The 11,096-nt window shown below is 42.9% G+C and overlaps 1 protein-coding gene across 1 annotated transcript in view; it reads right to left on the bottom strand.

Moving 5' to 3' along the window:
- Positions 1 to 5,167: 5,167 nt before the first annotated feature.
- RUVBL1 (RuvB like AAA ATPase 1) overlaps positions 5,168 to 11,096 on the bottom strand; it is an 88,857-nt gene continuing 82,928 nt past the window's right edge. The window contains exons 10-11 of the mRNA XM_082265986.1: positions 8,306 to 8,397; positions 5,168 to 5,551 (exon numbers count right to left, since the gene is read on the bottom strand). Coding sequence (XP_082122112.1) covers positions 5,392 to 5,551; positions 8,306 to 8,397 — 252 coding nt within the window. The 3' untranslated portion in view covers positions 5,168 to 5,391. The remainder of the gene's footprint in view (positions 5,552 to 8,305; positions 8,398 to 11,096) is intronic.

The following is an 11,096-nucleotide window of genomic DNA, read 5'->3' as shown; positions in this document are numbered from 1 at the left end:
CCGGTCAGGGTACATATATAGCAGGGGCATTGATAAAAGTCTTTGAAAAATGTTTTGTATCCATCTCCTGACTTGTGCCTGTCCTCAACCTTATCCCAGAGATCCCAAGCACAGTGTCTTGCCACCCATAGTTGGTTTGCTTCAGTTGCCCTAGCAAGGACTGAAAGGCTCCAGGAAAGCTCTTTCCATGCTGAGCTAATCAAAATGACCACAGCTGATCTCAGTTGAAAGTCAAATGGTTTTGTGTGCCATCGAGAAGGTGATCAGCTACACCTGATTGGCCTTACAAGTCATTTTTAGGAGGGGGTGATGCTTTTTCCAACTCAGTTTATTTTTGGACATGTTGATGTTATATCTTTCACTTGGATGTTAGAAGTTGCACTAGTAAATACAGCTGGATAAAAGAAAAACTGTGTCTTCATTTCAGGCTGCAAACCAACAAAATTTGATTATTTTAAAAGGTGGGCGATTTTTTTTTTTATACTCACTGTATATAAAATAAAAAGGGGCTACCAATTTTTTTATTTTTTTTACTCCCCGTTAAAACCCATTCACTGTTATTTCAAAAGTTGTTTATCTAATTAAAGCTTTTAGTAAAAGAAGATCTGGTGAAGATCCTTGTCCAGGCACTTCCTGTTGTAGGGTGACAACACTTTGCCTGTCTTCCAACTGTTCTCTCATTGTCACATATGCTTTAAATGCAAGAAGTGTTATTTTAGCAAGTATCAGCCTTTTGCAATCACCTCTACAGCAGACCTCAGGCACAAAGGGGCCAGTCAGTCGTGCGGCAGTGCTCATATACTTAAAAGAAACATCCTGATTGGAGGAGAAAGCAGAGTGACATAGGAATGAGCCTTTCAGTCTGTTTCTCTTTCCGTTGTCCAGTCAGAGGCTAGGGGAGGGACAAGATGTACTGTATGTTACCGAATTGCCCCAGAGAAATATCAACTCTTCTTCCCCACCAGACATGTTTGTGATGAATGGCAGAGCTGTGTAAAGCTCAGGACTGGATGGACAGAAATACAAATCCTTTTGCCAGTAAACCGCTCCCTTCTGTGAATTTAACCCCTTATAGCTGGCGCCTGCCAGTCCTCTAAGGGCTTTAGAATGCAAGGAGGTGGGACTTATGGACATGTGACCGCCGTGTTTGGCAGGCACATGATCAGAAAGCTCCCATTTGGACGCAGCGAACGGGAGCCTTGAGCAAGTCCCTGGTAACTGCCAGGAGCACACTCTCAGCACAGCTCTATCGGTGCATTTGCATGCAAATATGCAGCCGTTCGGCGCCAACAGGCCAAACACATATTTTCGGCCTCTCGGCGGGTGGGCTTTAATGTCGCAAGGCCACATATGTGCAGCCTAAATGTAAATATTTCTGTGCTGAGAGCATGCACCCTGTGCACTACCAGCACAGTTGTCATCGGGTATCAGAAAGCTCCCGATGCACACTTGGGATCTTTCCAATCATGTGACTGCTGTGACAGCCAATCACATCAGTCATGTGACCCAAATTCCCACCTCTGCTACCGGCAGCTAGAAGCTCTTAAAGGAATTGGAGGTGGCGGCAGGAAGGGGTTAAGAGGTTTGCCTGAAGTTCAGTTTTTGGGCTCATTCAGATGGCAAACTTGTGCAGTCCTCCATGCAGAGTGTCGGCTTGGACACAACCGCATATCAAAGCTTGGCCATGCGGGCAGGAGCATGGGTCTGAACTATTGATCGACGGATATCTTTTTTTTTTTTTTTTTTAACGCCGACACAGATATTTTAGTCACCGGATATCGGCCGATATTTTCGGGCATTAAAATTATTATTATTATTTTTTTTTTAATGTCTACAGGTACTGTGGTGGAGAGATCTGGGGGTCTAAAAGACCCCAAACCCCTCCTCTACACTTAAAAGCATTCAAAACACTAAGTTTGGCTGTTTTGAATGCTGTACGTTTTTTGAATTCGGTGCTGCCAGTACCCGGAAGTGATGTCATATTATGACATCACTTCCAGGTACTCAGCGCCACCGAATTTAAAAAAATGGAGACCCGGTCAGAGCCGAATGTGGTGTCTTCTCTTCGGTGGCCCTGCAGGTAAGATGCCCGGGTCTCCTGGTGGGATGGCAGCCGTGGAAGGCGGCTTGGGGGGTTTCTTCTCAGCCGCATCGGTTGTCATTACAAGACAGCCGACCGTCAGCTATGGACGCCGGTACCGGGGTGATGCCTCTAGCTGCAGGCATCACTCCGGTACAGCACTTTCCCGAAATATTGGCAATATCGGTAAATCCAAAGGCCGATTCCGATATATTGAGGAAAGTGCATATCGGCCGCCGATAATCGGTCGATCACTAGTCTGAACCCACAGCCTGTGTGTTTGAATCCTGCCCTCATGTCAAGCTTTGATATGTGGTTGTGTCCATGCCAGCGGGTTATGGGTGCATCCACTTCTATGGGCTGCCTACACACACAGCTCTGAGGTGGATGAACATGCATATGCACAGAGGACAGCACTAATTTGTCGACTGAATGAGCACTTACATGTACACTCTAGTTAGAATTAAAACTTTGAAATGCATGTGTTCAAGGTTGTCAGCTATGCATTGCTGTTAGTTTACAGTCCACTCAGGAACCCCTTCATTTATCTGTAATACTTAAGAGGTGTTCTCAAACACACCCGAATGCTAGGTTTCATCTACAGAGAGTCGGTGTGCTGCTGCTTCTCCTCCCAGGCTGTTATCCCAGCGAGCCGGAGGGGACGGCCCCTCCCACGGCTCTGCCCGGGTCTCCCCTCCCACCGGGAGACCCGAGCAACCAACCATCACGTCTGCCGGCTGGTTGGAGTACCGAAGTAGGCCTCCGATCATGTACCCTGGAAGCGACGTCACTTCCGGTTTGCTCGGCTGCCAACAGCGCCAATTTAAAAAAAGTGACAGTATTCAAAAATGCCGATTTTGGTGTTCTGAATACATGGAAGTGCAGTGGAGGGGTTTGGGGTCTTTTAGACCCTCGATCCCTCCATAAAGAGTACCTGTCACTGCATATTTACTGTCACAAGTGATGTTTACATTCCTTGTGACAGCAATAAAAGTGATCATTTATTTTGTTATTTTTTTTAAAAACAGTGTTAAAAATAAAATACATTTTTTCCCCCCTAAACCGCCTCCGTCCCCGTGAGCTCGCGCATGAAAGAAAACGCGTACGTAAGTTGCGCACGCAAATGAAAACGGTGTTCAAACCACACGTGTGAAGTATCGCCGCGATCGTCGGAAGGAGAGCAATACATTTAGAAAAAGACTGTCTCTGTAACTCTAAACTGGTGACCGTTAAATTTTTTTTAAAGCGTTGCCTATGGAGATTTTAAGGTACTGTAGTTTGTCGCCATTCCATGAGTGTGCGCAATTTCAAACTGTAACATGTTAGGTATCTATTTACACAGCATGAAATAATTGGGCCAACTTTACTGTTAAGTTTTTTTTTTTTCTTTTAATTCAGCGAAATTTAGTTTTTTTCCATAAAATCACGTTTGAAAGTCCCCTGCACAAATGCAGCGCGACAAAAAACATTGCAACGACCGCCATTTTATTCTCCAGAATCTTTGCTAGAAAAATATATAGAATGTTTGGGAGTTCAAAGTAATTTTTTAGCAAAAAATACTAATTTTAACTTGTAAACATATGTCAGAAATAGGCTTGGTCCTTAGGTGGTTAAGCTACAAAGGCAGCCTGATGGGGGATGTGCACATGCTGTGGTATAAATTATACCCCCACTTTAGCAAGCAGTACCGACGCTGGACACTATCAATTCAAGTGAATGAAGCTGTGCCGCATCCGCATGCAATGCATGCAGCTGTTGCACTGTGGTGCAGGCTGGGCTTTAAACAAGTGGTGAGGAGCTTTATCGCCTCCTCATCACCCATCAAATGCCTCTGAAAGCAATCCACCACAGTTAGCTTTTCAGAGTCAGAGAGGCCTGCTGCATATGTAAAACTTGCACAAAGAGTGTAGTCGCCCTTTCATAGGAATTTGCTTTCAAATACCCTCAACTGGAAGGATCAACAGATTGCTTTATTAAAAGAACATAATAGATGAGTATGCTCTAGACCGTTTGAAAACATTTTTGAACACAGATACATTTTAAGAAAACATCCTCAACAGGGTAAATGTTGCTTTAATTCCTGATCCCCAATGGCAAATGCTTTTTTTCTCTGCCGCGAGCAAACACCCCTGGGTATGTGCGCTGCACAAGGGGAAAGTCCAAATTACTGTGTAAGCTACACTCAAGTGGGCCACAGCTTACACAGGTTGGCTTCTGCTGCTGGGAGTCAAAGACAACAGGGGGGGGGGGGGGGACAAAGGAAAGAGAAGCATATGGTGTTGGCAGAAGGGGCAAAGGAAACCTATAGGTCTGCATGGGCAAAGTACAGGTTCACAATAAAGTAGAAGGAAAGGCTAAACCATAAACCAACTTTAATTGTTGCCTCCCTATTGACCTGCATATATTTTATACTATAGAAACAAAATAAAATGGAAGGTGCATGTACCGGGTACATTACCAAGAGACATTTATTCATAATAGGATCAATAAAAAGAATAGATACTCACAAGGTGGCAAATAGTAGTGAGCCATAAAAACACACAATGCTAAGCAGTGTGGACACACGTGCCGTAATCACATTGTGGGGTAAACAGCTGACGCGTTTAAGGGCGCACCCCCCTTCCTCAGAGCTATTCTATGGAGTCTATATCTAAGGCACTGCTGCCTGTGACTGCTGGGGTCTCAAGATTTGGTGATGTCACTACTGTGCTGCTCACTGTTCTTGTTGGAAAGGAAGCGGTTGAACCTGAGGACCTGCAGTGCAAGGATCCGCCTGGATTCATCCATTCTGTGGATCTGTGCTCTCCTCAACCCCCTCCCTCTTATTCTAAATTATTTCCCACCAATCATCAGAGAGGCAGTTCTGACATGAGGAAGCAAAGCCCTGCCTCTGCTGTGATGTCCACCTTCATACAGAAACAGCGTGCAAAATGAGACATGGTGAGTAATGGGGAAAAGATTAGCTACAGCTACTAACTTCTAGGCAATAATGGTGATTGGCCCTTTGATCACAGCTTGGGGGGGGGGCTCAGCTTCCCGGTTCTCTTTAAGCTGAAATATCCATTTATGATATATATCACAACTAATTTTTTTTATATTAAGTTATGTTTAATAAAAAAAAAATAAGATCTTCACCAAAAAAAGCACATTAAATACATTCTAATCAGTTCACATCCGTCAATCCAGAAGCAAAAATAGAAAACCAATACGTTAACGTCACAATGAATCGTTCTGAGACGGTGATCTGTTCCAGGATATCGCAGCGAATGGTATATTGGGAATGAGAGGTAGGATGGAATGTCATTCTAGGATTATTTCATATACTTTTCTTGTTGCTCGGCAAGTATTTTGGCAGACGATTTGGCATCGTAGAAGAGTTCGCTGATTTCTTCCACGTGTTCTTTCTCAATGCTGTCTTTGCCATTGATTTTGGCGAGGAGGTTAGCCGGGGTCAGGAGCTGTACGGAGTACCTAAAATGGGAATAAAAACATGAACAGGTTTTTGTCTGCATTGTCTTTATTTGAATGTTAGAGACTTCAAAAGAGCCTGAATGGAAGTCTTGATCCTCTGTAGGTTTCAGAAGACACGGCATCAATGTCTTGTACTGACAGCGAAGCTAGAAACATCTGCATGCCAGTTGGATAACAGACTATTGGTGCGATTCAGTAAGATTTTTCTGACACATGAATGGTGGTGTGGATGCTGTCCGAAGCAGCGTGTCAATTCAGGAAGGCCAAGCCAAATTCAAGTAGTTCATAGTAGTAATCATTTTATCGTCTGCCTGTAATGCTGCAACAGTTTTTTTGCGATATGGCACTGCGTTAACTGACAATTGTGCGGCCCTGAAACGCTATATCCATATAAAATGTATGTCCTTTTCTTGCCCACAGATAGAGCTTTCTTTTTGTGGAATTTGATCACCTCTATTTTTTGTACTATAAACCAAAAAATATTGACAATTTAAAAAAAAAATGAATTTATTTACTTTCTACTTTAAAATATATCCAATAAAAAAATGTATTAAATCAAATGTCTTCATCAATTTAGGCCAATATGTATTCTGCTTCATATTTTCGGTAAAAAAAAAAATCCCAATATGTGTATATTGATTGGTTTGTGCAAAAAATATAGCGTACACAAACTACGGGATATATTTATATTTATGGAATATTTATTTCTTTTTTACTAGTTATGGCGGCGGTCACTGACTTACAGCAGGACTGCAATATTGCGGCGGACAAATCGGACACTGACACTTTTTGGGGACCAGTGACACAAATACAGTGATCAGTGCTAAAAATCTGCACTGTCACTGTATTAATGACACTAGCTGGAAAGGGGTTAACATTAGGGTGATCAAAACGTTAACCGTGATCCTAGCCAATTTTTGTGCATTGTGTGGGAGGTGCTTTTACTAGGAGATGGCACTGATTCATGTTCCAGATCGTTGTCTTCCCTACTGACAGAACGAGGATCTGCCTTGTTTACATAGGCAGATTGCCGTTCTTGCTCTCTGCCTAATGATCGGCGGACATTGAGTCCACAGTACCCGCAGACCAGCTCCCGCTTTGTATAACCTGGAAGTGCTGATCCTGCACAGCAGAGATACCTTGCATGCAAGTTCCACAGTCGGCAAGCAGTTCAAGAATAAATTCACCCTTATAAAAAATAAATGCACTACTTTTTGCAGGTGAAAAAATGTGCATTTTTTTAATTAGGACCCTGCAAAGCATTGTATCGGTGATCAGCAGATGACAGGTGGAATCTCAGGCTCCTGCTGTCAATGTAGCAGTCTGCCCATACCTTGTATAGGCAGGCAGTTAATGAATGACAGAAAGCATCAATGAACTACCAGAGCACTCACCAGTGCCCTGGTAGTTCATTGAGAACTACAAACCATCAGCCACAAAGGCTGTGGGTACTTTTAGTTCATTCACAGAACTCTGTGAATGAGTGATGCGGATGGGTGTGCGGAGCCCCGCACTGCTGCATTCTTTTCAAATTGTGACAGCGGGTGCGGGGACAAGATTCCCAGCCCACTGTCAAAATTAGAAGGGGTGTCAGGTAGAGGCTGAAAGAACAGGAGCATGTTCCATCCTAAAAACAGGTGGAACATGTAACATGTTCCCAAAGGTCAACTTATCGTTTAAGCCAGGGATCTCCAAACTCCAGCCCTCCAGATGTTGCAGAACTAACCATTCCCATGAGCCATTTTAAAACTCTGACATTCACAGATATGACTAGGCATGATGGGAATTGTAGTTCCTGAACAACTGGAGGGCCATAGTTTGAAGACCCCTGCTTTAAGCCAATCCAAGTACCACCCCACCCTGCACACTCTCCTTCTTGTGGGACTACCCAAGAACTGTCTGTCCTCTCCCTACCTGAGCTCTCTCCTCCTTGTAAGCCTACCTAAGGAACTCTCCCTCCCAACCCTTCAAAGAGAACCAGTCACTTTGTCCTGAAGTTAAACTATTTTCTTTTTGCTAATTGGATGGAGTGCGATGAGATTAGAGTCACTGTCAGGTTTTTATTGCTGTGTGTCTCCCTGGGGATAATCACCCTGTCTTAAGAGACCTTTTGGATAAGAAATCCAAAATTTTGTTCAGGCGATAACGTACTACACAAGAGATATATTTTGCCTTTCTAGTGTCTACAGGACAGGAGGTGAAATCCCCCCAACACGACAGAAAAGGTAAAAAAAATCAAAAGGATTTTTGCATTTTGCACAGTTAAAAATGGGAAAAAAAAAAAAAGGAAGACTTAAGGTAGGTACACTAGCAGGGCCGTCCAATTCCTCCTGTATTGAATTGTATTGTCTTCCCTCATATTGTAAAGCGCTGTGCAAACTGTTGGCGCTATATACATCCTGTATAATAATAATAATTAAAAAAAAAAAAAAAAAAAACAGTCATTTTCTGAATCTACACGGAATATAAAAGTGTTGTTTTTAGTTGTTGGAATGCTCCTTTAAGACTAGAAAAACATTAGAAAGAAAAGCGTGTGGGGGGAGCCTGTCGATGGTTTCACAAAGTAAAAGAATGGCGCTCAGGCCTGCTGCCATCAGATGAGGAGGATAACACACCTGAGCTGTTCCTATCACTGACAGCCAACATCTGTCTACCTGAGCGGTGGGGTGATGCCGATGTGTCTCAGCTGCCTTGTCCTCCCGTGTCCCCTGTTGTAGTAGAAGAATGACCCTGCAAGGCCAGAACATTACTAACCTCAATGTGGTCTTAGTGCCGATCTCGCCCAGGTGATTTAAGGCTTCTTCGCTGATGTTAATGCCCTCAGTCTGTGCTCGAATCTTTATAATCTGGATGGAGAAACAAGGAAGCAGGATCAGATGGCGGCTTCACTCAGTGACTGGTTTAATGCTCTCTCTTCCACTCCCTTTCACAGTGAATACCTCTAATACACAATGTATGTAATGATGATACATGATGACAGGTGAAAGGATAAGAAGACCCTCTAACCAAGAGGGACTCTGAGCAGTAAGCTTTTAGAGGACTTCAAAAAATGTTCTTTAGAGTGCTTGTAAAGGCACAAGGTTTTTTTTTTACCTTCATGCATTCTATACACAAAGGTAAAAAAAAAACAAAAAAAAAACCAGCAGCAGCCCCCCCCCCCCCCCCCCCCAAATACTTACCTAAGCCCCCTCTGGATCAAAGTGATGTGCAGGAGAGCCTTGCCTCTCCAAGGACTCGCACTCCCGTTTGGCTTTTGGTGGCAGCAGGAACTATTGGCTCCCACTGCTGTCAATCACAGCCAGTGAGCCAATCGGGAGATAGAGGGGGAGGGGCTGAGCCATGGCTCTGTGTGTAAATACACACAGAGCCATGGGCTCATCAGCGCCTGCTTGGGTGCCCTCACAACAAGCTGAAAGCTTGAGAGGGAGGAGCCAGGAGCGCTAGAGTGTGACTCAAGAAGAGGAGGATCTGGGCTGCTCTGTGCAAAACCACTGCATTGAGCAGGTAAGTAGAACATGTTTATCTTTTTTAAAAATTGAAATTTGAAAAAAAAAAAAAAAAAAAAGTTTTAGTTTATAAAATTTTGTAAATCCAAGTAATTTTTCTCCTTCACTGATGTGCGCTAAAGAGGCTGCACTGATGACATAGCACTAATATGCAGCACTGATATGCATCACTGCTGGGGCTGCACTGATAATCAGTGCCTTGGTTATCTGTGCAGATCTCCCCTGTGAGGAAATGCAGCGCAGCTGATCAGCTCTTCTCTCATGTGGTCAGTGATGTCAAAAATAACCGGCATTTCCGTGCTTACATCTGATCAACTGTGTCCAATCACAGCTGATCACAAGGGTAAAGAGTCTAGTCTTCGGCCCTTTACTGAGATCGGTAACACGTCATGTCCCAGATGGGAACCGGTGATGCGCAGGGCAAGAGTAGAACCACGTCGTTCCAAAATGAAAGCCACCACCCGCCCTCAATTGACAATACGGTGGGCAGGAGGTGGTTAGAGTGTGTTTACCTGTGTGGATATAAATGCTGGGGCATCTTCCTGGCAGTCAATGGATAGAATGCGGCTTGAATGTAACTACTACTAGTTATGCGCTTTATGGTACCCCTCTCCTGAAACACGATTATTTGCCAGCTTAGGCTACATAAAAACAATAGTACCTTTATTGAGCACATTTACTGATATAAACTACTAGAGGGGCAAATTTATAAACTGTATATAGTGTAAAATGCAATCATTAAAACATGGAACAGGAAGTGTGAAAAAAAAAAAAAAATGTAAAAGTCACAATAAAAGCAGTTTTCTGTTTTTAATAGCCAATCAAAATGTGTATCCTCTAAAAAAAACACTGCAAAATACCTTTAACATCTGCATAAACTGCATGACAAGGTGCTGTGCATGGAGTGCGGGGAAGCTGGCACCATGCGTTGGCTCTCTATGCTGAATGATAAGGGGCAACTTGGATAATAGTGTTGTGTGTTGTACTGCTGAGATAGCAGGTCTCATATAATACAGGTATTTTTCACTTTGGCAGCTCTGTAAACAAGATAGCGTGAGGCGCCTGCTTAGATGAAACCTGGGAATGCACAGCCAGCAGACAGGAGCGAGCTCTCCTGAAACTTTACTGACAGCCGTTCAAGGATGAGATAATGAATGCAATCGTCTTTATTCATTTCCAGCATTTGTGAAGGAATTTATTAGCGAGAGCTGAAGGTTTCTTTTATATTTAAAGATACAATGACCCCTTACAATGCAAGAGGTGTGAAAGAATGGATGCACTGCAGCTGCATTTAAAAATCCAGGAAAAATCAGGCTAGATTGTCAATGTAACTTCTCATTTTCTTTCTTTTGCAGGGCTTTAAAGCAGTATTAAACCCAAAAGCAAACCTTTATTATATTGCAGTTTACCAATTCTCAGATGTGATGGCTGCATTTAGTTTCTTTTTTTAGGGTTTTTTTCTTCTATTTTCATCTGATGATCCAGCCAGCAAGTCTTTTGCTTTTCAAAAGCTCAAGCTCTCCAGCAAAATGCATCAGTTTACATGGATGAGACAAACCACTTAACACTGGCAGGGGTGTTTCAAATGATCAGCTTTTATTTATTCATGCAAAACCTTTATCCTAAAAGGAAAACTGTTGCTGTAAGTGATTATAAAGCATGAGCTGGAATTTGGCAGTTTTAGTATCTAAATCTGCTAATATATTTAACACTCCGCTTCCCCCAGGCTGACAATTCTGCTGTCATCTATGCATCATGTGCTCCTTCATCCAGAGTGGTATCTCACTAATATAGGTGAGGTGGTGTGTTACTGGCCAGATTACCAGGTGACAGCGGAGGAGAAAAAGCCCAAACAGGAAAACTAATGCAGCCACACTATAAACTGATAAATGGCCTAACATTATCTTTCACATTATAGAAAAATGGGTTAGCTTTATTGTTTTCTTATTTTTATTAAAAAAAAGTGCCTTTAAAAAAAATAAAATTTGCATTTGTAAGACAGCATTGGAACAATCTCCATTTTATTCTCTAGGGTCACT

Source organism: Pelophylax lessonae, assembly GCF_965119305.1.
Source record: "Pelophylax lessonae genome assembly, chromosome: 8".
NCBI lineage: Eukaryota > Metazoa > Chordata > Amphibia > Anura > Ranidae > Pelophylax > Pelophylax lessonae.
Note: the sequence above shows the minus strand (reverse complement) of the source record. Positions and strands in the feature narration are given on the sequence as shown.